This window comes from Mustelus asterias, chromosome 9, assembly GCF_964213995.1.
Source record: "Mustelus asterias chromosome 9, sMusAst1.hap1.1, whole genome shotgun sequence".
In the NCBI taxonomy this organism is placed as follows: Eukaryota; Metazoa; Chordata; class Chondrichthyes; order Carcharhiniformes; family Triakidae; genus Mustelus; species Mustelus asterias.
In genome coordinates this window covers 119,029,431-119,056,359 of record NC_135809.1, presented here as the reverse complement: position 1 = coordinate 119,056,359, position 26,929 = coordinate 119,029,431, and the positions used below count along the sequence as shown (strand labels likewise).

General features: G+C 41.6%; 1 protein-coding gene across 1 annotated transcript in view; it reads right to left on the bottom strand.

The window, feature by feature from the left end:
- Positions 1-3,726: 3,726 nt before the first annotated feature.
- LOC144499281 (uncharacterized) overlaps positions 3,727-26,929 on the bottom strand; it is a 60,650-nt gene continuing 37,447 nt past the window's right edge. The window contains exons 13-19 of the mRNA XM_078221395.1: positions 26,272-26,398; positions 25,073-25,422; positions 21,124-21,249; positions 18,255-18,915; positions 13,923-15,222; positions 6,483-6,585; positions 3,727-4,569 (exon numbers count right to left, since the gene is read on the bottom strand). Coding sequence (XP_078077521.1) covers positions 4,564-4,569; positions 6,483-6,585; positions 13,923-15,222; positions 18,255-18,915; positions 21,124-21,249; positions 25,073-25,422; positions 26,272-26,398 — 2,673 coding nt within the window. The 3' untranslated portion in view covers positions 3,727-4,563. The remainder of the gene's footprint in view (positions 4,570-6,482; positions 6,586-13,922; positions 15,223-18,254; positions 18,916-21,123; positions 21,250-25,072; positions 25,423-26,271; positions 26,399-26,929) is intronic.

Below are 26,929 nucleotides of genomic sequence, written 5' to 3'. Positions count from 1 at the left end.
AGCTATCGCCCATTTGGTTCACATGAGCCAACCAACTGAGTTGCTACTGACTCAGGACATCAAACACAGATGCCTGCACACTGTGTGTTCTTCTATATTCAGCACTCTTGCCCCGCCAGGGGATATCTAATATTTGTTTGAGGCAGAGGTCAAAGCTGTTCAATCACCTTTCTTGGCTTATATAAGTTGTCTCTGCTTCCTGACCGTATAGGAGGTCCTGAGAACACAAGCCTTGTACAGACAGAGCTTTGTGTTTATGGTTAGTTTGTTGTTGGTCCACACTGAACTTCTCATGTTTGACATAACTGCAGCCTTGGCAATCGTGGTGCTAAGTTCTGCATTAAGCAACAGGTCATAGTTTTAGGGTACTGGACCAGAACCCCAAGCTATATTATGAAGCCAGGCTAGACCCAACAATTTTTCTATTTTGGCATAAAGGTGAGGATAGGATGCTCCACTCCAGGAGTAATTCCACTGACAAACGAGGGATTTTTAATAGTTAAACAAACTTTAAATATACCTCTAACAAATGAAGCAGCGCAACTATTAACAGTTGAATAATTAAAAATGAATGGAAACAACTTTAATTTCTAACACCACTGTTTTGATTCCAAATAAGCATATTAAATAGTTAGCATCCATAAATATATTTGCTATATTGAGTGTAGTCAGTCTTGAAGCTTTCAAAGAGAATCAGCAGCATGCAGAATCAACCTCTGTCTTCAAGCAATTCCTGGCCAGAACTGAGAAGCTGTTACTCTCTGCTACAAACCTAGCTCCTCCTCCTCACTAAAGTTCTTTTGGGTGGCACGGTGGTTAGCACTGCTGCCGCACAGCACCAGGGACCCAGATTCAATTCCCAGCTTGGGTCACTGTCTGTGCAGAGTCTGCACATTCTCCCCATGTCTTCGTGGGTTTCCTCCAGGTGCTCCAGTTTCCTCCCACAGTCCGAAAGACATGCTGGTTAGGTGCATTAGCCATGTTAAATTCTCCCTCAGTGTACCTCAAATCGCTGGGGTGTGGCAACTAGGGGAGCCTAGCTCCATCTCCGCATGACGTAAGCATGCACAATGCTGCCTTTCAGATGTAGGCACGCATGAGGACATGGTGTCCACCAGGTCCAATGTAACAAAGTAGGCAGCCTTGTTAGCAATGAGCTAGTGGCTGGTGGCAGTGATCTAAGACTGACACACATACCAAATCCATTCAACTGTTGAAAGTTGCTTTATTTTTAAACAGTAAGATCTTTATTTGATTTGACTTATTGTCACATGTATTGCGATACAGTGAAAAGTATTGTTTCTTGCGCACCATACAGACAAAACATGCCGAAAGACATGCTGGTTAGGTGCATTGGCTATGCTAAATTCTCCCTCAGTGTACCTGAACAGGCACCGGAGTGTGGCGACTAGGGGATTTTCACTTAATTGCAGTGTTAATGTAAGCTTACTCGTGACCCTAATAAATAAACTTTAAACAACTTTTAGCTCTATCTTAGTAAATACAACATGGCTAAAATGAGTAATTATCCTGCTTACCCAATATCTGAACTACATGTTTTCCAGACACACCAACTACCTGTAGCAAAAAGCTGAATTTTAAACATTCCCCTTAAACAGAAAAAAAAGATGCACCCATAGCAATAGCACATCATCACAATAGGTATTTGTTGATCCAAGGTATGTGAAGCTATCAACATCAAGAGTGAGGTTGTCACCAGTGATGAAAGAGGCAGTCTCTACATCTTGGCCTATAACGTAGATCTTCCCGACACTGATTGTCAGTCCAAATGCCTTGCAGACCCAGGGGAATCAATCTCCAAGCTGCCGCAAGTAAACTTCAATAGGGGATGTTAATGCAGCATTATCAGCAAACAGCAACTTATGGATTAGGACACTATGCACTTTAGTCTTGGCACGCAGCTCTGTCAGCTCTGGTGTGGAGGTAGACACCTGCATAAGTTGCCAAAGCATACAACGGCATGAAGAAAACTATTAAAGTGGCATTTGGACACAGCCTTGCTGATCTTTAAAATCTCTAATGATGCTTCATTGTAACTGACAGCACTGTGCATGTTCTTGTGGAAAGTAGTGACACTCAGAGTCGCTCCTGCCCATAGAGGGACAGACTATTTTCCAGAAGTTTACAGAGTCTGTCTCTGCTTATAAGGTCCAAGTCCTTGACGAGGTTTATGAAGGCAATGTAGAGTGCTCTGCGCTGTTCATGGCACTTCTCCTGTAACTACTGAAGTGACTACATACAGGGTTGTTTTCTAACCTTAGATCCTAATACACTCACAACAAAGCAAAACACTGCAAATGTTGTAAACTTTTTTTAAAAAATAGAAAATCCTGGAAGCACTCAGCAGATCAGGCAGCAAACCTGGAGTGAAACCGAGTTAATGTTTCAGGTTAATAGCATATCAGTTTTGATCACAACTTTCACCATAGCCCACATGCTAATAAAATACAAAATGTTAACAAAGTTAATGCAATATTTATAAGTAGAGGGCTAGAAAATAATGGGAAGGAAGATTTGCTACAGCAACATAAAGCCTTAGAACATATCTGGAGTACTGTGTACAGTTCTGGGCACTGCACCTGAGAAAATATATATTTCTCTTGGAAGGAGGGCAATGTAGAAGCAACAGAAAATTACCAGAGATCCAAGGGTTAGAGATTATATTAAGCCATTACATAAACTAGACTTGAATTCCCTGGAATATAGAAGGATAAAGTGGTTTGAATGAAGTTTTTAAGATTTTGAAATGAATGGTTAGGGTAGAAAGACGAACTTTGTCTGCTGGTGAGAGAGCCCAGGATAAAAGGGACATAGGTTTCAAACCCAATGCTATTTTATTTTTTTTATTCGTTCACAAGTAGGCTTACATTAGCACTGCAATGAAGTTACTGTGAAAATCCCCTAGTCGCCACACTCCGGTGCCCGTTCGGGTACACAGAGGGAGAATTTGGCATAGCCAATGCACCGAACCAGCATTTTTCGGACTGTGGGAGGAAACCCACGCAGACATGGGGAGAATGTGCAAACTCCACACAGACAGTGACCCAAGCCGGGAATCGAATCTCGGTCCCTGGCGCTGAGAGCAGTGCTAGCCACTGTGCTAGCGTGTGATGTTGTGGAAAGAGGATTGTTCAAACCTCTTCACTCATTCAACAGTCTTGACTACAGCACAAAGTTCTAGATTTTTTAAAAAATAATTTTTTGAGCTGCATTTGTAATATAGGTATGAGATTTCACATACAGGTAAAACAGTCTGGTGTGCGATCATACAGCCTGATAGGAAGAAATGTACAGACCAGAAAACATGGATGGGATGCCTGTAAAATTGGCTCATGTGATTTACTCTTCTACATGGATGCAGATATGCTCTTACCCAAAGTATGCTGAGAATGTAATAAACACAAATATTAGAGACTGGGTGGAATTTTCTGCCAAGGGCAGTGCCCCAAGTGCAGGGAGGCTACTTAGTGTAAACAAAGTGCATGCAAATTTACACACACTGGACAGAAAATGATGAGCAAACCACATGCAGTTTTCTGATATGTAGCCTGCTGTGTCTAAGGTCCCATGAGTCCACAGTAAAGTTTGGTCATTGTTTTATAAAGAGTATATTTTGACACACCAAGTGGAATATTTTTCTTAAATGAATCTCATCACACCTAAGTGAATGTAGCTTTTTAAAAAAAACGTGTTATATATCAGGTGGAATACACAAATAGTTTTATTTATTCCTGAGAAGAGCCATTTAAACAGTGCAGCTGGTACAGAGACAGACAGCAGTACTCTACACTAAAGTTTACAAAACATCTGTTTTGACATTAGCTGTATGTACTCCTCAAGATTTCTTTTTGCACATTTAATACATAAATAACAAAATAGAATTCATATACCTCTACAATCCATTAATATTCCTAGCTAGGCAAATTGAGAATGAAAGGCCACCTTTTCAAAAGGTCTTCTCTGCAAAAAGCATTCCAAATGCAGCTTCACAGCAGACAAGGTAATAAAGTACAGTGAGTACAACACTAATTGTAAACCTTTTTTGAATCCATATACTAAAAAGTAAACACAAGAAAAAACCTAATGTCACAGTTTAGCAGCAGTTTGCCAATGTCACAGTGTGCTTAAGCACACCTTTATCCTCATTTTGTTTTCCAGTGGCAACCACACCTTTTTTTTGTCGGAATGAACAGCATGTACAATTAATAAATTAAAAGTTCTGGGTTTTTTTCCTCTTATGATTTGCCAAAATTTGCAAGCAAGGTGATGCAACTTCTATATACAATTTACATTGTCTCTTTAAGGCAATTTACAAAACATTTTCAGGTCAAAATAAATGTGTAACAAACTGTTAACTTTATTTCAAATTCGTATTATTGAAAATTCTCTATTCACACTATATAAACCTGAGTTTAAGCTCCCACAACAGAAATGATCCTTGACTACGATTCACAGTTAATCAGCTGTAATACTACAACAGTATTTTCAGTGCTTAAAATGAGTTTCCTGAGCCACATCCGCTTGCTGTGCCAAGGTGTTTGTTCAGGGCTGTGGGGATTTAAAAAAAGACATCATTTCATGGATATTTTGTGAATAGTACAGACAAAAATTACTGAAAAATAGTTTTATCACGTGAATGACACTGAATAGTAACCAAATATTCAGAACATTTCAGCGTCAAACTTTCTTCATCCAGGTGCTTACGTTTTTATATACACATCTACTTTTATTAAACTACCTGGGTAGAAAGCTTGGCTAAAATACCTCTATATTAATTCAGTGAATGGACTCAAGATACTAAAAGCATCACATCAGTAGGTAGTACTGCAACTTGAACATTTTTTTAAAAAGTTTATTAGTCACAAGTAAGGCTTACAATTTACATCGCAATGAGGTTACTTTGAAATTCCCCAAGTCGCCACAGTCCGGCGCCTGTTCGGGTCAATTCACCTAACCAGCACGTCTTTCAGAATGTGGGAGGAAACTGGAGCACCCGGAGGAAACCCATGCAAACATGGGGAGAACGTGCAAACTCCACACAGTGACCCAAGCTGGGAATCGAACCCGGGTCCCTGGCGCTGTGAAGCAGCAGTGCTAATCACTGTGCTACCGTGCCGCCCCACTTCACGACAGTTTGAAAACAGTGGGGGCATCACTTAATATAATGTGACATGTTATACAATACTATAGTTCTAGCTTGAGTGTAAGCAGTTACAGATTTTGAGACACCAGGAAATGCTGCCGAGCAGTGAAAAATTTTGAAAAAGCAACTATGTTGGTCTGAATTTTACAGCTCAGTGCAATCTCAATTTGAGAGATTCAGTACTGCGCCTGTCACCTTGCTTCACCCGTTGTGTGTTTAATCAGTGCAGCAGCAGGGTGAGCGGCTGAAATTAACTGGAGGCTTAAACATTTCTACACAAAGATGAGAAATCGATAACAATCATTGCAATCTTAGCTTGTGTTCCTCCAAATACATGGGCAAGAGTGAAAAGGGCAGAAAGCTGAAAACAGGCCAGCTGCAATCAGAAAAGTGAAGGGATAAACACTCCTAATTCTAAAAGATTCTTTTGTTGCAATCTGACACAAGTATTTAATGGGTTCCATGGCTACCCCCATCATTTCAATATTATAATTGGCATTAACATTCACAGCAGGTTATTCAACAATTGTTTAAATCATCTTCAAAATTACAGACACTTTGGCTCATTTTATTGGTGCTCTTTTTCCAGCACACAGTGCTACCTTTTGTGAAAATTTAAGTAACAGATCTAGCAGTTGAGATAAAAGGACATGTGCTTGCTGTGTGCTACAGTGTGATATACTGACCGTTCATTCATTCAAATTGAAAGTGAGAAAGAAATAATTAACTTGCATTTTTAGTGTCTTTTAAATGAATGGGATAGCCGAAAATGTTTCATAGTCAACTAATTACCACTGAAGTAATGATTATTTATTTTGAAATATTGTGCAATTACTGTTATGTTGGAAAAAGCAGCAGCCAATATAGACAATAACACCACAAATATTAATCTAGCTTGGTGCTGTGGACTAAGATAAATGTTGCCCAGACACCAGCAAAACGTTGCTATTTTTCTTAAAATTCTGCCACAGGATCTCTTCCCTCCAGCCCAACGGTGGACAGGATTATGGCTTAATGTCTCATCCAAAAAAGCGTATCTCTGGTAATGCAAAACTCCCTTAGTCTTCTACTAAACTTCAGCCTGAATTGAGTGGTCACCTCTGGTGGTGGGGCTTGAACCCACAACCTTCTGAGTGGGAAACAAGGGATCCCACTTGATCAAACTGATATGGGATTTAAAGTTGGGTGTCTCATCTGGAGAGAACCACTGTTGCAGACTTGGTGGTTGAATCATCTGTTTCTGTGCTGTAACATTTAGGAAAATTTTCAGAACAAATTATTCTGACAAGGTTTATCTGCAAAAATATCTGAAACATACCTGGTTCATACAAGGAGTGGGAGCTGCTTTATCTTGAGTCTGTGGCATTGTATCAGGATCCCTTCTCCCCATCTGTTTGAGAACTGGATAATCAGGCAGCAGGCTAAACAAATAATAGAATATCTTTGTTGCAATTGTTTCTCAATTCTTTTGATAAACAGCACTAGAAAGGCAAACTATGCAGACAGCTTTCACCTTGAACTGTACTTTGGTTGCATTGAGAATGGACATGGGGAAAAGGATAGACACGTGGGTTAGAATAAATCACTCCAGCTAAAGAACTAGCTCACAGGTGCTGCGACGGAATAAACTCCTCCTGCCCTACAACTTCAATATTTTAGGTGTAATTTAAATATTCAGAAATATAACTATTCAAACCAGTGAATATTAATATTTAGTCTTGAATCTCAATGAATTTATCAAAAACACGCCACTGAAGATTGTTGTAGAATTTCTCTATTAACCCTCTCCTTACCACCCAGAAGGACAAGGCTAGCCACAGAGAATCATACAGCACAGAAGAGGCCCTTCAACCCGTCAAGTCCACATACTGACACATTGGAAACACCTGAACTCCCACCTAATCCCATCTGCCAGCGCTTGGCCATTTCCCTGAATGTTCTGATGTGCCAAGTGCTCATCCAGATACTTTTTAAAGGATGTGAGGCAACCCACCTCAACCACTGCTCCCCCAGGCAGCTCATCCCAGACATTCACCACCCTCTGGGTAAAAAAGGTTTTCCTCACACCCTCCCTAAACCTCCAGCCCCTCACCTTGAACCTATGTCCCTTCGTGACTGACCCTTCAACTAAGGGGAATTAGCTGTTCCTTATCCACTCTGTCCATGTTTCTCATAATCTTGTACACCTCGATTAGGTCGTCCCATCCTTCTCTGCTCCAGTAAAAACAATCCAAACCTATCCAACCTGTCTTCATAATTTAAATGTTCCATCCCAGGCATCATCCTGGTGAATCTCCTCTGCACCCCCTCTAGTGCAATCACATTCTTCCAATACTGTGACGACCAGAACTGCACACAGTACTCTAGTTATGGTCTCACCAAAGTTCTACACAATTCCAACATGGCTTCCCTGCTTTTGCAATTTATGCCTCGATTGATAAAGGCAAGCATCCCATATGCCTATTTCACCATGCTACTAACATACCTTTCCGCTTTCAGAGATCTGTCGACAAACATGCCAAAGTTCCTTTGTTCCACAGAACTTCCTAGTGCCCTACCATTCATAGAATACTTTCTTGTAAATTACTCCTTCCAAAGTGTATCACCTCACATTTCTCAGGGTTAAATTCCATCTGCCATTTATCTGCCCATTTGACCATTCCGTCTATATCTTCTTGCAGCCCAAGAGACACAGGCTCACCGTGGACCACCCGTCCAATCTTTGAGTCATCGGCAAACTTACTAATCCTACAACCCACATAGTCATCAATGTCATTTATATAAATGACGAATAATAGGGGGCCCGCAGATTCCTGCGGTATGCCACTGGACACTGGCTTCCAATCATCAAAGCAGCCTTCTGTCATCACCCTCTATCTCTTTCAGCGGAGCCAATTTTTAATCCACTTTATCAAATTACCCTATATCCCATGTGAATTTACCTTCTTTACAAGTCTCCCACGTGGGACCTTGTCAAAGGCTTTTCTGAAATTCATATAAACTACATCGACTGCACTACCCTCATCTACACACCCAGTCACTTCTTCAAAAAATTCAATCAAATTTGGTAAGCATGATCTCCCTCTGATGAAGCCATGCTGACTATCCCTGATCAAGCTTTACCTCTCCAAGTGGAGATGGATGCTCTCCTTCAGAAATTTCTCTAATAGTTTCCCTACCACTGACGTGAGACTCACTGCAGTTCCTTGGTTTATCTCTATAACCCTTCTTAAATAGCGGAACCACATTAGCTGTTCTCCAGTTGTCTGGCACCTCCCCTAATGCCAAATAAACCTGTTGGACTTTAACCTGTTGTTGTTAAAACTCTTACTGTGTGACCTCCCCTGTGGCCAGAGGATTTGAAAATTTGGGTCAGAGCCCCTGCAGTCTCCTCCCTTGCCTCCCTCAGCAGCCTAGGGCACAATTCATCTGGACCTGGAGATTTATCCACTTTTCAGACTGCCAACACCTTCAATATCTTGTCCTTCCCTATGTCAATTTGCTCAAGAACCTCTCAGTCTCTCTGCCTGAATTCCATACCATCATCCTCATTCTCTTGGGTGAAGATGGATGTGAAGTATTCATTCAACAGTCTACCAATGACCTCTGGCTCCATCCACAGATTGCGCCCTTCGTCCCTAATGGGCCCTACTCTTTCCCTGGTTATCCTTTCCCATTGATATACTTATAGAATATCTTGGGATTTTCCCTACTTCTACCTGCCAGAGTGCTCTCATATCCCCTCTTTGCATTCCTAATTGCTTTCTTAAGCTCCATCCTGCACTTTCTATACCTCACTAATGCCTCCACTGATTTGCTCCCCTTGTACTTTTTAAAAGCCTTTCTTTTCCTTCTCATTGTATCCTGAATATTTCTGGTCATCCATGGTTCTCTGGACTTGTTATTCCTACCTATCACCGTAGAGGGAATATGTTGGGCTTGCACCCTCTCCATTTCCTTTTTAAATGTCCCCCACTGCTCTTCTGTAGATTTTCCTATTAGTAGCTGTTCTCAGTCTACCTTGGCCAGATCCTGTCTTACTTAAAATCTGCTTTCCTTCAATCCAACACTTTTTTTGCAGCTTGTCTATTTTTTTGTCCATAACAAGCTTACATTGAAACACATTGTGATCGCTATCACTAAAATGCTCCTTCACCACACCTCAACCACCTGTCCAGCTTCATTCCCCAGAATCAGGTCCGGCACAGCTCCCTCCCTTGTTGGACCCTCCACATATTGATTTAAAAAGTTATCTTGTACACATTTCAAGAAATCTACTCCATCCACTACGTATATCTCAGTTAATGTTGGGAAAGTTGAAATCACCTAATATAGTAACCTTATTGTTATTGTTTTTACACACCTCCACAAACTGAGCACATACTTGTTCCTCAATAACCCTCTTGACTATCTGGGGGTCCATAATAAACACCTAACAATGCGGCTGCCACTTTTTAAATTCCTAAACTCTACACACAAAGCTTCATTTGATGACCCCTCCAATATATCATCTTGTCTTACTGCAGTAACTGACTCCTTAACTAATAATGCAATGCCTCCTCCTCTTTTATCTCCTCCCCTGAAGATTCTATATCCTGGAATGTTGAGTTGCCAATCGTGTCCTTCCTTCAACCATGTCTCTGTGACGGCTACTGTATCACACTTCCACGTGTCAATTATTGCCCCCAACTCATCTATTTTACCTGCAATACCCCTGGCGTTAAAATAGAGGCCATCCAGCCTGGCCTTACTCCCTTGAAACTTAATACAGCTGCACTCCCTCTGACTTGTTTGTTTTGCTGTATGATACCGTGCCCTTATTCTGCTAAGTCTGTGTTTCCGCTCCCTGCCAAATTAGTTTAAACTCCTCTCAACAGCACTAGCAAAACGTCCTGCAAGGATGTTAGTCCCGTTTTGGTTCAGATGTAGACCGTCCTGTTTGTACAGGTCCCACCTTCCCCAGAAATGGTCCAGGAATCTAAAACCCTCCCTCCTGCACCAACTCTTAAGCCACACATTCATCTGTACTATCCCCCTATTTGTGTGCTCATTAGCACATGGCACTGGGAGTAATCGCGGGAGGTCTTGCTTTTTAGTCTACTGCCTAACTCCCTGAATTCTTGCAAGACTTCATCCCTCTTTCTATGTCATTGGTATCAACATGTACTATGACCTCTGCCTCATCATCCTTCCCCTTCAGAATGCCCTGCAGCCGTTCAGTGACATCCCGGACCCTAGCACCAGGGAGGGAGGCAACAAAACAACCTGGAGTCATCCCGTGAAAGAATAAAAACAAATTAAAGTACATTATATATTGCATTTAGCAGCATCTGTAAGTTGTATTGTCAAATTCAGGATCAGATCGAAAATAATAAAAATTAAAATGCGAGCAAAAGCCAATCATTCCTATCCATAAACTTAACAACGGAAAATGGCCTTTAATAGATACCATGAATCGGGATACCCCATAAACATTCATCTTCTGTAACATCAAGATGATATAACAACCAGAACTTGTTGCCTTAAAGGAACAGGCAAGGTTACACACAACCGTCCATTAGCAGAATAATAGTTTTACATGTCACTGTTCTTATCAAACGACAGACTGTCTGAGTTACAGGCACAGGACTGGTGCTTATTTTCTAATTGTACATGGGGCCAAAAAGAAGAGGTAACACTTCAGTGAAATGTGGTTTTTCTATTTTGTATCTGATAAAGCATGAGAAATACTTGGCTACATAAAGCACATTACTCTGTACATGTCCAAACTTTACTCTGGGAGATTTCTGTACAAAGAAATTCCACTGTATTTGCACAGATCTCTGTAAATGCAACAAAAGTCTATTCCTCAACTCGAAAAATGTTCATTCAAATTAAAAAAACGCAAAAATAAAACACCTTTTGGTTTGTTTATTAAAATGATTCAATTCAAACTAATGGATAATTAAAATGTCCTCTTGAACAAAGAACAACTTAGAATTAAGAGCAGACCAAATTAACATGTAAAATTCTCTATTTCCAGATAAGTAATCTTTCTGGAGGATAAGTTGAGACACCAGGTTATGATTGAAGAGCTGGATGAACTCAACTTCTTTCCCACATTCTTACTGCATTGAGAGATTGAACAGTTTGGGCCTATACTCTCTGGAATTTAGAAGAATGAGGGGAGCTCAAATTGAGGTATACAAGATGATAAAAGGTATTATAAAGTAGATGTCTAGTGGATGCTTCCGCTGGTGGAGCACTCTAGGACGAGAGGCCTTAGGATGAGTAGCAAATTTAAAACAGTTGAGGAGAAACTACTTCTCCCAAAGGGTTGTGAATCTGTGGAATTCACTACCCTGAAGTGTGGTGGATGCTGGGACAGAGAGTAAATTTGTGGAGGAGTTAGACAGATTTTTAATTGGTAATGGGTTGAAGGGTTATGGGGGGGTTGGGGGGAAGGCAGGAAAATAGGGATGAGGAGCACATCAGCCATGATCGAATGGCGGAACAGACTCAATGGGCCGAATGGCCTAATCCTGCTCCTATATTTTATGAACTATGCATTAGGGAGGAAATTGGCCCATTCCACACAGCATAGCAAAACTGGATACACAAGATATGAATATTACTCAACTCTGTGGACTGCACCTTCACTGGTACAGTTGTTAATGTTAATTGTGGGGTACATTAGCCTGCTACACCATAAGTGCAGGACACTGATCTCCACCATTGACAATTAACGATGTAACTCATCTGGAGATGCCAATCAGGTGTTGTTTATCTGAAGAATCAGAACGTCTGAGGGACAAAGCACCTCATCAGTCCTCAGTGTCTCTTAATGGCGGAATATTAGAAAAACCTCAAGACTAACTCTATTGACAGAAATGGCCCACAATGTAGCAAGTATCTAAAGAGACAGATATGGTGTGGCACAGAGGGTAACATCCCTGCCTCTGAGCTAGAAACAAAGATAGAAACTGCTGGAAAATCTCAGCAGGTCTGACAGCATCTGTGGAAAGAGAGCAGAGTTAAGTTTCAAATCTGGATGACCCTTCATCAGAGCAGCTCTGACGAAGTGTCATCTAGACTCGAAATGTTAGCTCTGTTCTCTCTCCATAGATGCTGCCAGAGCTGCTGAGATTTTCCAGAATTTTCTGTTTTTGTTTCAACTTCCAGCATCCGTGGTATTTTGCTTTTACTCTGAGTTAGAGCTCCCCACCAGGACTGCATTCGTAACATGGCCAAATAGGTTGATTATCAACCTGCGAATCTTTCCAACACACACCAAGGGCAGGCAGTAAGGGCTGGAGAGGCTCCTGGTCAGCCATGCGATAGAAAAAAAAACAACCTTGGAGCCTCTACCATCACCATTTATTGCTCCTGGCTACAACATTCATGTAAAAAAATGCACGTTGCCACAGCAACTCGGACTCCCCAAGCGATCTGCAACACACCAAAGAGGCAGACGATTCTAAAGTAACAAGCACAGCTTCCAGATGATTAAAATTGAACTGCTTTTATTATTTTCCTAAATTTTTATTTATCCAGTGAAGGGAACAAGGTATCTCATAATTCCATCGTATAGCATAGGCCATTCCTGGGGCAGTCTTTATATTTCATGACTGGACATATTTGGGTGGAGTTAAATCACCATTCTCTGACAACTTTGACTGAAAACAAGCTGAAGGCCCCTTATGGAAAGTTAGGTCACAGCAACAAAGCACACAAGAAATCAAGTGTAGCACAATGAGAAAAACATGCCAAGTGGGATTTTTTCGACCTTGTTGCCATGGTAATATCATATCAGCGAGACTATCTTTGTGTAACATCCTTAACTATGAGTCAGCACAATGAAATGGTTCCTAACACAATCAACAAGATATTTATTTTCAAGAAATTACTCTGAGGAACACAAGGGTAGTCCATTAGCTCTGCCACTCTGAGATTGTGCCCAATCTGCATTCTAACCTTGCCCCATATCCCTTATTACCTTTGGTTAACAAAAACCTATTAATTTCATTCAAAACTATTAATTGATCTAGCATTATGTCTGTGTGCAGAAGTGTTATTGCCTAATTTCACTTCTGGCTCTATTTTTTTTGTCTGCTCTCTTGTCCTAGACTCTCCAACCAGCAGAAGTAGTTTCTCCATCTGTTCCCCTGAACATATTGAAAACTCTGATCACGTAACCATCTAAATTCCAGGGATTACAACCTGCGTTTGTGTAACTTCACCTTGTAATTTAACCCTTGGGAGTCCAGATATCATTCTGGTAAACCTAAGTTGCACCCCCCTCCAAAGCAAATATATGCTTCCCAAGGTTTGGTGCCTGAAGTGCCCTCAGTATTCAGTTGGGCGGCACGGTGGCATAATGGTTAGCACTGCTGCTTCACAGCGCCAGGGACCCGGGTTCAATTCCGGCCTCGGGTTACTGTGCGGAGTCTGCACATTCTCCCCGTGTCTGCATGGGTTTCCTCCGGGTGCTCCGGATTCCTCCCACACGCCAAAGATGTGCGGGTTAGGTTGATTGGCCATGGAAAATTGCTCCTTGTCAGGGGGACTAAATATGTGGGGTTATGGGGATAGGGTCTGGGTGGGATTGTGATTGGTGCAGATGCGATCGGCTGAATGGCTTCCTTCTGCACTGTAGGGATTCTATTCTATGCTACTCCAGGTGTGGTCTAACCACAGCTTCGTACGGTTGCAAAGGCATGCCATTCTATTATAAGAATGCTTAATATTATGGCTCAAAGAAATCATAAATTATACTTACTTTCTTACCATGTAGAGATCCCCACTTGTATTGAACTGTGGTCTCTGTACAATTACAGTTCCAGGGTACGGGCTGGGTTTCACATTTGAAGGACTAAACAATTGCATTCCAAAAGGACCATGATTCATCACTTGATGCGGTATCATGTGGTTGGAAGTTGAAGTTATCACTGAGCGTACACGCAGTAGCTGTGGATTGTATGGCTGGCCATAAGGCAGTCTCTGTACATCATGGGATGGAGCATTAGCATAAAGTGCAGGATGTGGAATGTGATGTGAATAAATTCCACTGGTCATTTGACTAGTATTATAAGCTGAAGGAACTGAATGAATAGTTGCAGTTTGGCCATCAAGATCTAAATAGTCTTGCTCTCTCCCATGTTTACTTGCTCTTTCACCATTGCTTTCTATCTTGGAAGCTGCTACTCTCCTCTCTGCCTCGCTTTTCTGCTTCTTTCCTGAAGCTTCATGTAAAGGTTTGCATTCATCTCTTTCTGGTGCTCGTTGCTCAGAATACATATCAGTTCGTTCCCTTGGATTTGCCTGCGATTGCCCAGTGCCGTCTCTCAAGAACATCAGCGGTGATTGGCTGTATAAACCCGGTTGCCCTGCAAGGTAACCCCTATCAGGCATTATAGCAGACTGGATTGATTGCTGCGGATGATAGCCAAGGTTGTTCATGCGAGAGGAGATTTGCTGTTCCGGCGGATGCTGGTAAAAATGAGAGGCCTGCCCTTGCATCGGATGAACTACCATAAGATGAGGGGAGGGCTGGACAAATGAATGAGCCGATGCCAGGTTCTCGGGATTACAACCCAGGTAGTGCATGTAAGCAGGCACTGGCCCAAACTGATGCCGTGTGTCAGGGCGAGCAACAAGTACAGCAGGGTTCCTCTGTTGAACACCACTAACAGTTTCACCACTACCATTAGGAAGATCTTCTGCACTGTTTGCTAATGTTAGTCTCAGATTTTCCACTGATTTGTGATCTTTCATGCCATGCTTTCCACCGATGGTTAAACTATTTGACAGTACCAACTTCTGCCCCTCTCTTAATTTGCAATCTTCAGAGTCTTTCTCATCAACTGCATTGCTTTGAAATAATTTCTGTTCTTTAAGCTCTACATTCCCACCAAGTCTCTCGGATTCTGCACTCTTTCCTGTAGTGTCTTGCTGAAGTAGATTAGCAGCTGCTGAGGTACTCAGAGGGGTTACTTTATAAGAAGCAGGTTCCTTGTTCACCAAATGATGATGCCGATCCACAGAAAAATTGCTGTAAGCAGCTTGTTCTCGAGATTCATCTGCAGAGGTTTAAATCGAATGAATTAGTACAACAAGATTTATCTTACTAAATCAAAGTAGTCACATTTACTCCACCCAGATAAACAGCTGAACAGATAGCCAAAGGTGATTCTGTTCCAGGAATACAAAATTTAAACTTGTTCAAACAGCTGAACTAAAACAATGCTGTGCTGCATGAATTCATAACATCCATGTACATCTGGAATGTACCCTACCTCTAATAAAAACAGACTACCATTCTTCTGTAACCATAGAATCCTACAGTGCAGACAGAGGCCATTCGGCCCATCGAGTCTGCACCAACCACAATCCCACCCAGCCCTATCCCCATATCCCTACATATTTACCCACTAACCCCTCTAACCTATGCATCCTGGGACTCTAAGGGGCAATTTAGAATGGCCAATCAACCTAGCCCACACATCTTTGGACTGTGGGAGGAAACCGGAGCACTCGGAGGAAACCCTCGCAGATGCAGGGAGAATGTGCAAACTCCACACAGACAGCGACCCGAGCCGGGATTCGAATCCAGGTCCCTGGAGCTGTGAAGCAGCAGTGCTAACCACTGTGCTAGTGTGCCGCCCTTTGAGATTTGCAGTGAGATGCAAGAAGAGTTTGCAAAGTTGTTCTGTTGAGATTCACTAGACATCCCAGACAAGGCTGTATCATTAAATGAGATTTTGTTTAAGTTTTATAATCCTGAAAATCATATTCTTTGAACAGTGCTCATGGTTCATGGGAGAATTAAATGCATATATGGAAGGTTTAGATTCTCCAGGTCAGATGTGTGATTTTTAAACAGAGGGCTAGATTTTAAAAGTGTGCTGTGACCCTTGCCTCGCCAGCTAAAAGGTTGGGGGGGTGGGAGGGGCCACTGGTTTCCTCCCACAGTCTGAAAGACGTACAGGTTAAGTGCATTGGCCATGCCAAATTCTCCCTCAGTGTGCCCAAACAGGTGCCGGAGTGTGGCGACTAGGGAGGGGCTTTTCACAGTAACTTCATTGCAGCGTTAATGTAAGCCTACTTGCAAAACAAATAAATAAAATTATAAACTTTATCATTGACAATGTTCAAAATACATACATACTATATGAAATGCTTCTAGGTGCATTCACTTTTAAAGTACTTTACAGCAGAGTCCATTAGGCCAATCATGCCTCTGCCAGCTCTTTCAATCAGTCCCACTCCCTTGCTCTTTCCCACAACCCTGTAACTTTCTTCCCCTTCAAACATTTATCTAATTCCCATTTGTAAGTTATTACTGATGCTGCTTCCACCATCCTTCAGGCAGTGCATTTTGGTGCATCTGATACTGACGTAAAAGTACAACGTGAGGAAATGACTAGCTGTACTATAACAGGTAGCTATATCCTCAAAAAGACTCTTCCCTTCTGTAAAACTATGTTGGCCTTCTAAGTGCATTGTCAAGTCTTACTTTATTATAGGTCCCAACATTTTCCCAACTACTGACATCAGGCTAACTGGCTTACAGTTCCTTTGTTTCTCTCTCCCCCTTTTCTTGAACAGAAATCTTACTTTTGCTATTTTCCATTCTGCTGGGAGGTTTCCAGAATCAAGAGAATTTTGGAAAATTATAAAAGTGCACCTACTATCCCTACAACTAGTCTTTCAGAACCCTATGTTGCAAGCCATCAGGTCTTAGGGATTTAATGATTTTTAGTTCCTTAAGTTTCTCTTAATACTTTTTCGCTGCCAATTTTAATTACCTTAAGTCCCTACTCTAAGCCTCTTGGTTGCCCCCTATTTCTGATACGAAACTTGTGTCTTCTACTGTGAAAGCAGTATTTGTTCAACACCTCTGCCATCCACGATTTCTCCTCTCTCTGCCCTTAAGGGACCAGTGTTTATGCTATGTGAGCTATTCTCTTTCTTATGCACTTGTAAAAGCTCTGAATATTCCTTGTTAATTTATTCTCATGTTCTATATTTTCTCTCATCAACTTTTGGTGGCCCTTTGCTAGTTTCTAAAACACTCCCAAGCCAAGCCTAATGACTTTTCTTGCAACATTATAAGCCAACACGATCATAAACTTCACCAGTGAACTGAAGGATAAATCTTTCTTGCTGAGTTTTCATTTTGACGGTTGATGTATAACACTTAAAAATGTGACTATTATTTATTTGTGTTACAAGTAGGCTTATATTAACACTGCAATTAAGTTACTGTGAAAATCCCCTAGTTGCCACACTCCGCCTGTTCGGATACACCGAGGAAGAATTTAGCATGGCCAATGCACCTAACCAGCACATCTTTCAGACTGCGGGAGCAAACCGGAGCACCCGGAGGAAACTCATGCAGACATGGGAAGGATGTGCAGACTCTGCACAGAGTGTGACCTTGGCTGGGAATTGAACTCGGGTCCCTGGTGCTGTGAGGCAACAGTGCCAACTATGCCACTGTGTCAACTAGGTGTGATTTTGGAAGCTGAAGGCAGTAGTCTGCTTCCCCCCGGAGGAAACATTTTTGAGGCATCAAAACAGGAAATATCATGTCCACGTTCTCACTGGTTACTGCACACGTCAAACATACCAATTCATGCTCAAGGAATACTGAATTTACAATAGTTGCTAGATTGCATCTTGCAGTCACTAGAAAGTCTGGAAAAGAGAGCAAGAGCTACATTTGCATACTCAGCTCAAATCAAGATTGACCAGCTAAGATTTTCTACAGAAGGTATATACTGTCTCAGCTATAATAAAATATGCAGCAATGCACAAGAGTGGCTCTCCCACAACTTATTCCTCCTCAGGAACTGTTGCAGCCTCACTCCCCTCCAACAAAGGTTAGACTGGGAATGCGACTGAAGCCTGTCTTCCTCCTTCTCTGTGACTTCATTTTTTTTACATTTCACTGTTACCCTGATGACTTTGCTGTATTTTATGAGAGGCAGCACAGACTTGGTAATATTAGGTTGCCAAAGAAACTTCGCATTTCATTGTGAAGACTAAACAATAAAAATCAGACAAAAAGTCAATTCTTACAACAGTCTATGGTATTAAAATGGATTACCTTTAACAGATGGTCTTTGAGAAGTTTGATCAAGAGAACTATGGGGAGATTTATGCATGCTAAAATCCAAAATTTGCATGTGAGGTTGACTTGAACATGGTTCGCTGTTTTTCACAGACAATCCACATGTGCTGGGTAAAGTCTCCATTTTTACAGGGCTTCCAGTTGCGGTTATCGAATTGTTTGTTGCTGACAGATGGTTCTGCACAACAGGGCTTGGATGCTCCATTGACACTCCCCGAGGTGGCACAGAATTAGACTTTCCTTCTGCTTGTCTGTGTTGAGGATGGTGACTGGAATGGTACAAGTATCCAGGCCATTCTGGTCCATTAGTCTTATTTAAATCTGTCACGTGACAATCACTACTGTGTATTTTTGGCAGTACAGTTCTCTCTCTATTTTCAGGTGCTGCTGGGACAGCAATAGTTGAGTGGGAACTGGGAGTTTCTGTCTCAGTCTGTGGAAGACTCAGATTTGTAGATCCATTTGGTCTACAGACAGGGGAATGTATTGGTGCTTGGACATCAGTGGGGATAGCAGGCATACCAGTGTGAGGTGGTGCATTTCCATGACCATTGGATGAAAGACTGGCTGTTTGTAAACTTGCAGAACTAGATCCAGTTGAAGCAGGCGTCACTGACCCATTCATCAACATCTGTTGCTAAAAGGGAAAGAGAAAGTTATGAAATAGAAAATAAACTTAAATGGCACAAAATTCCTCAAAGATTACACAATAAAGACTGCTTCAATGGCGGTCTCATGGAATTCTTTATTTTTATGTTGCTGCCAGATTAGATAAATCCCTTCTAAAAGTGGATACAGGAGCAGAGGGACCTGGGTGTTAATGTGCATGAGTCACTGAAATCGGCATGACAGGTTGAGAGAATGGTTAAAGCACTTTTTTATTCTTTCACAGGACGTGGGAGTGACCGGCCAGGTCAGTGTTAATTGCCCATCCCGAACTGCCCTTGAGAAAGTGGTGGTGAGCTGCCTTCTTAAACTGCTGCAGTCCATGTGGTGTAGGTAAACCCACAGTGTTAGGAAGGGAGTTCTGGGATTTTAACCGCCCTCTGATTGGACCAGTGGCTCTTAGAGGCAGGCTGCCCCCAGTAAAATGCCACTCCAGGGTCCCACTTCCTGCTGGATCAGGGTTGCTTCCTGCTTTTGGCCCCAGAGGGGACACTTCCAATTGCTTCAAAAGATTCAGCCATATGATTTCAGTCTACTTGGGATCAGCTCTTCATTCCATTTGCAGTATTTAAAATACCTCTTTGTAATTCATATATTTTGCATTTAAAAAAACCATCCTCAAGCCATTATTTAACTAATAGCTACCTCAAATCTGCAATGCAGAAAGCTCAAGAACAAGTTATGGTCAATCCAGCCTCACAGGCACCCTTACTCAGTCTGATATAATACAGTTTAGTTAAGAAAAAGACAGAGCTCGCTCTTCATTATAACAAGAAGAAATACTAAATCAATCGTTCCTTATTTTTCAGGTGCTTGATTCTTCGTCAAAATAAAAATAAATAAAGTTTGCTTACTGCTAAGTTCACATTTTCATCACCATGAAAGCAAGGGATGTCAGCCCTCAGGGATAGAACATAGAACATAGAACATTACAGCGCAGAACAGGCCCTTCGGCCCACGATGTTGCACCAACCAGTTAAAAAAAAAACTGTGACCCTCCAACCTAAACCAATTTCTTTTCGTCCATGAACCTATCTACGGATCTCTTAAACGCCCCCAAACTAGGCGCATTTACTACTGATGCTGGCAGGGCATTCCAATCCCTCACCACCCTCTGGGTAAAGAACCTACCCCTGACATCGGTTCTATAACTACCCCCCCTCAATTTAAAGCCATGCCCCCTCGTGCTGGATTTCTCCATCAGAGGAAAAAGGCTATCACTATCCACCCTATCTAAACCTCTAATCATCTTATATGTTTCAATAAGATCCCCTCTTAGCCGCCGCCTTTCCAGCGAAAACAATCCCAAATCCCTCAGCCTCTCCTCATAGGATCTCCCCTCCATACCAGGCAACATCCTGGTAAACCTCCTCTGCACCCTCTCCAAAGCCTCCACATCCTTCCTGTAATGTGGGGACCAGAACTGCACACAGTACTCCAAGTGCGGCCGCACCAGAGTTGTGTACAGTTGCAACATAACGCTACGACTCCTAAATTCAATCCCCCTACCAATAAACGCCAAGACACCATATGCCTTCTTAACAACCTTATCTACTTGATTCCCAACTTTCAGGGATCTATGCACACATACACATACACCTTCACATCTTCTAGGTCAGTTATAGCAGGAATTGGATTCAAAGCTAAGCTCCCAATATCCTGCCTCAATACCAACATCAGAAAAGCACCATTGCCAGGAAGATATGAATCTCTCCATTTACCAGAACAGCCTTCACTACAACCTTCTCTTAGGTAAGATTGTCAATTAGTGCTGAATTGTGGCACCAAAAACCTTGGCTGAGATTTTCCCCCCAGCTCCAACAGAAAGAAGAGGCTTCTTCTAAATCAGACTGGAATAAATTATGAAATTTCAAAGTGAAACAAATAACGGGCAACTCACAATCTCACCCAGCCAAAAAATTATGCTTCCAATATCGGTATTCCACTTAACAGTGCTTTAATTTTAACTAGTAACTAAAAACATTTTTGCACTGTAATAACACCATTTAGTTGCTTTTATACAGGAACATGATGGCAAAACAATTTGGTGGCATATTGACAGTTCTGACTTTGAAGATTTATTTAAAATGGATAGGTGCCACAACACAGAATTAATACATTTTTAAAAAGTTACTGTAGGCCAAGAATGACCAGAATAGCAATATGCCCCAGACTATACCTGCATCCGATACTGCTGCTGAAACCGCTTCCGTATTGGTTCCATAACAGTCCGCCCTGGTACCCGAGGAGCCTGAGGCTGTTGAATGACTTCAGAACTCGGGTGTGGGCCATTGGTTGAATTTTGCTATATTTTGACAAAAAGATGTGATTTAGTAGCCATAGGTAGAATCAAATCAAGCACAAGTGATCCGAACCTTGAGTACAGAAAAATCTGCATCCCCTTTTGTGATTCTGTTTAGCCATTAGACAATCTCCCACAATGTGCCTAGATTTTATCCGGTGTAATGTTGGCACAACCTGGACTCGTCAACATTAAGAGCATTCAAATGGTTATTGGATAATCATATGGATGATATTGGAATAGTGTAGATTAGAGGGGCTTTAGATTGGTTTCACTGGTCGGCGCAACATCGAGGGCCGAAGGGCCTGTACTGCGCTGTAATGTTCTATGTTCTATTCTATGTAACCTATTTGACAGGCTTAAGCTTTGCCCTCCCTCCCCAAAGACGGTTTGTTTTTATTGGCCTAGCATTAAGTGACCAAATGATTACATTTTTTGTTAGTCTGATCCTTAGCATTATGCAACTTCACAGAATGTCTCTTTAACTCATCCTGGCTTATTATTTTAAAAATATAGCTCAAATTAAAGTGGAAGATTATTTATTTTCCCCACGAATCTAGATTGGCAAATCATCTATTATTTGTTCACACTAATGGCAGTTCACAATGCTCTGTGCAGTGATTCAAAGATGACATGATGTTTCTGTTATTGCACTGTGACAGAGGCTGGAAAGTCCCATGTTCCATTGTCAGCCATCAGCAACAACCATGCTGTAATTAGGTAGTAATTTGCTCATTTTGTTTGAAACCCCAAGCACAGCCTGAGACCAGATACTAGACTTGGGAGAGTGAGGATGAGGAAGGAGGAAAAAACTTAAAACAAAAAACAGCGCAAGAGTATGCACTCAACAGCTGAATATAAAGTAGCATTGAACATTGTTGTGGAAGTAGGCCTGACAGTCCAGACTGTCACCAATTAAGTGATAAAAATAAAGAGGGGGAGAATAAAAGACGAAACAAGTTGGAAAATATTCATCAATTCAACAAAAGAATAACAGGACTTTCGTTAATAGATGGGCTGGATTTTGTGGTCAGTAGTGAGGCAACAGCACTCACCACCGACCTCAAAGAAGGCTACCCACAAAGATCTAGCAAAATCTAGCATGCATTTCCAAAATGTGGATGAGGAAAATTCTAGAATCCTTTATCAAAGATTTTATAGCAAAACACTTGGAAAACAGTTGCAGAATTGGACAGTCAGCATGGGTTTATGAAAGGGAAATCACGCTTGACAAATCTACTAGAATTCTTCGAGGATGTAACCAGTAGATTTGATGAGGGGGAGCCAGTGGATGTGGGTTATTTGGACAAAGTCCCACATAAGAAATTAGCGTGTAAAATTAAAGCACATGGGATTGGGGATAGTGTATTGAGATGGATAGAAAACTGGTTGGGAGACAGGAAACAAATAGCAGGAATAAACAGGTTTTTTTCCCCCCAAATGGACTAGTGGCGTCCCACAGGGATCAGTGCTGGGACCCCAGCTATTCACATATATATAAATGATTGAGATGAGGGAACTAATTGTAATATCTCCAGATAATTGGGTAGGAGGGTGAATTGTGAGGAGGATGCAGAGATCCTTCAGTGTAATTTGGACAGGTTGAGTGAGTGGGCAAATGAATGGCAGATGCAGTATAATTTGGATAAATGTGAGGTTATCCACTTTGGTAGCAAAAACGGAAAGGCAGATTACCATCTGAATGACCATAAATTAAGAGAAGGGAATGTGCATTAAGACCTGGGTGTCCTCGTACACCAGTCACTGAAGGTAAACATGCAGGTGCAGTGGACAGTAAAAAAGGCAAATGGTATGTTGGCCTTCATAGTGAGAGGATTAGTGTACAGGAGCAGAGATGTCTTGATGCAATTCTACTGGGCCTTGGTGAGGCCGCACCTGGAATATTGTGTGCAGTTTTGGTCTCCTTATCTGAGGAAGGATATTCTTGCTCTACAAGGAGTGCAAAGAAGGTTTATCAGACTGATTCCAGGGATAGCAGGACTGACGTATGAGGAGAGATTGAGTTGGTTGTATTCGCTGGAGTGCAGTGAAATGGGGGGGGTTCATTGAAACCTATAAAATTCTAACAGGACAAAACAGGGTAGACCCAAGAAGGGTGTCCCCGATGGTGAGGGTGTCCAGGGGTCACAGTCTGACGATAGATGGGTTAGGACAGAGATGAGGAGAAATTTCTTCACCCAGAGAGTGATAAGCCTATGGAATTCACTACCACAGTAAATAGTTGAGCTCAAAAACATTGTATGTTTTTGAAGCAGTTAGATATAGCACCAGGGGCGGAGGAAATCAAAGGATACGTGGTGAGGAAGGCAGGTCAGGCTATTGAGTTGAATGATCAGCCATAATCATAATGAATGGTTGAGCAGGCTCAAATGGCCTCCTCCTGCTCTTATTTTATATGTTTCTGTAAAATTAGCTTTTTAGAGCTAGAGGGTGTTTACCAGCAATTGGTTCTTCACTAAAATCCTAGTTACACTTTATGCAATAAGATACAACTTTTTCCAAGTGTTTTTTAAAATGAGCTAAATAGTGTAAAAGTGAAAGCCCTTCAATTCATAGTTTCCATTTCTATTCCTCTGGAGAAGCATAGGATTATAGCCAGCAACCTCCGGATTTATATCTGTGCATGTATGGACTCTCAAAGTTGATGGCAGTTTCAGTGGAGTAATGGACAGCGAACGCCAAAAGTTGTCGTCATTACTATCGTAACATCCTAGCCTAGTGTTAATAACTATTCCTGGTGTCAAGAATGCATACAAAACAAACGGTGTACGGGTCTTCAGTTCAATTAAACCACAGATGCTTCAGATCGGCACGGTAGCACAGTGGTTAGCACTGCTGCTTCACAGCTCCAGGGTCCCGAGTTCGATTCCCGGCTCGGGTCACTGTCTGTGTGGAGTTTGCACATTCTCCTCGTGTCTGCGTGGGTTTCCTCCGGGTGCTCCGGTTTCCTCCCACAGTCCAAAGATGTGCGGGTTAGGTTGATTGGCCAGGTTAAAAAATTGCCCCTTAGAGTCCAGGGATGTGTAGGTTAGAGGGATTAGCGGGTAAAATATGTGGGGGTAGGGCCTGGGTGGGATTGTGGTCGGTGCAGACTTGATGGGCCGAATGGCCTCCTTCTGCACTGTAGGGTTTCTATGATTCTATGATCTGAAGGTAATTGAAGTGTTGTGGAATTGGAGATTCAGTAGTAACTGTCAAAGGGCAAGTTGACATATACTGAAAAGCTAAGCTGCAGAGGTATGGGGAAAAGGCTGGGGATTGCGACTAAATGGATAGCCATTGCAAACAGCTAGCATTAGCACGACAGGGCAAATGGCTTCCTTCTGTGCCGTAGGATTCTATGATTGCATAAAGCCCTGCATTTCCTGTAACTTGAACTTAATCTCTATAGTAGCAGGCCTGGTCAGCTACCAGCTGGAAAACTGAAATTAATCCTGCACAAATAAGCACTCAACTTAGGTGGAGGAAATGGTACAAAAGAGAAATAGAAATGTAGAAACCTGCCTCTTTCCCCCCCCCCATAAGTATGCTTTGTTACTGAGATGTGGGCAAAGCTGGCATTTTTGCCCATTAACTACCCTAAAGTGAGGTTCATAGACCTTCATTTCTACAAAGGTTCCTGCCCTCTCTCCTCTTATGATTGACAGGCTTGCTAGGTCATTTCAGGTGTCAATCAGCAAACTGTATTGTAAGAACCACATGCCTAGCCCCTCTAAATAGGAGAGCTCAGGGAAGCAAGTAAGTGGGATTTTTGGAAATACAATATATTACTGAAAAAAAATCTTCAAGCAGAAAATGTTCTTGCCTTTTCCTCCATAGCTTGCATTTGACTTGGTAAAGGTAGCTTGTTGCAAAGCTGCTGTTCAGCATCTCTCTTCTTCTCAGGAGCAGCAATCATCTCTGAGTCATCACAGGCTGACTGACTGTTTACAAAGCCATTGACCTTTTCCATCCCAAGAACATGTTCAGTTCCTTCAGTCAGTATCTCAGTTTTATCCTTAGCCAAGCAATTGGGTTTGCTTTTGTTCTTGTCTTTCTTCTCCCACATCAATTTAGCTTGGAAGTCATCATCGCTGTCCACTTCATCCTTAGGAAAGTACTTAGCCATTGCTTTGTCGAAGCACCTCTCCACAGCTTGAGCCATCAGGGTGTACTCTAATTACAGCCATTACGGTAGGAAAGATTTTGAATAATAAAGTTGAAAATTAGTCACTTAAAATCAAAATCTTTTAAAATACAACTAAAAGAGTAAAATTCCTCCTCCACTAACATAACGCAATGTCATATTTCTATCAAAACATAAATGGTGCAGAATGATTAATATGCCTTTAGCTTGAAGTAGAAATCTTTTTAGATAATAATCCAGAACACCTTGTCATTCTACCAAGTCAAAAAGTAATTTTCTGCATATATTAAAAGACAATTTTTCAATGTGGGTGGCGCGAACGTGTGCCTGAATCAGACTGAGTATAGACCAGCGTCAGGATTAAACATGCATTGTTTCAATCCATCACGCAAACCAGCCTCCCATCCATTAACTCTATTTACATTTCCCACTGCCTCGGCAAAGCAGCCAGCATAATTAAGGACCCCACGCACCCCGGACATTCTCTCTTCCACCTTCTTCCGTCGGGAAAAAGATACAAAAGTCTGAGGTCACATACCAACTGACTCAAGAACAGCTTCTTCCCTGCTGCCACCAGACTTTTGAATGGACTTACCTCACGTTAAGTTGATCTTTCTCTACACCCTCGCTATAACTGTTACACTACTTTCTGCACTCTACTTTCTGCACTCTCTCGTTTCCTTCTCTATGAACGGTATGCTGTCTGTATAGTGCACAAGAAACAATACTTTTGACTGCACGCTAATACACGTGACAACAATCAATCAAATCAAATCAGCCTTGCTCAGACGGTTGGTATAAAGGAAAGTAAATTAGCAAATCCTAAGGATATTAGGAATTTAGTGTAACCATTTTAGACGATCAAATATCAAACTAACCATTTCCTTTCCCGTTATATTGTTCGCAGTTGTCAAACATAAGCCTAAAATCTGACTCAAAGTCCCATTTGCTGCTGTACTTCTTTTCGGTTAGCTTATTTTCAATAGTTGAGAGGTCCATCGGTTCCTATAAATAGCAGAAGGAATAAACAGAAATAAGCATTTATTTATTTATAAGCATGATACTTGTTTGCAGGGCAATGAGTATCGTGGAACTAGGGGATTGTCAGAGATAGATTTTTTTACATGCAAAATTATTCTGACCAGAGAATTTCTTCAATCCTAAACTGGCCTCTCTCGAAGTATACAAGTCTCCAACATAAGGTCAGTAGGTTGCACATGATTGTTTAGGATGTGTTACAATCCCAGCTGATGTTATAAACTGAACAGGAAGATCCCAAAATGGAACCTTGGCCCAAAAGACCTTAACATTTACTTTTTAAAAAAATAAAATGCGGAGGAACAGAGTCACAAAACTGCTAATTAGTTTAACAAGAAAAAGCATTTATTAAGCATGAAAAAAATTGGATTACAACACAATACTCCTTCACTCCCCCCTTAGTTTACCAATTACACACAGATTTTAAAATTAACATGGAATACAAAGTACAACGTAAACTAGAATGGACTCATTAACATGCAAAGACTCTTTTAAGCA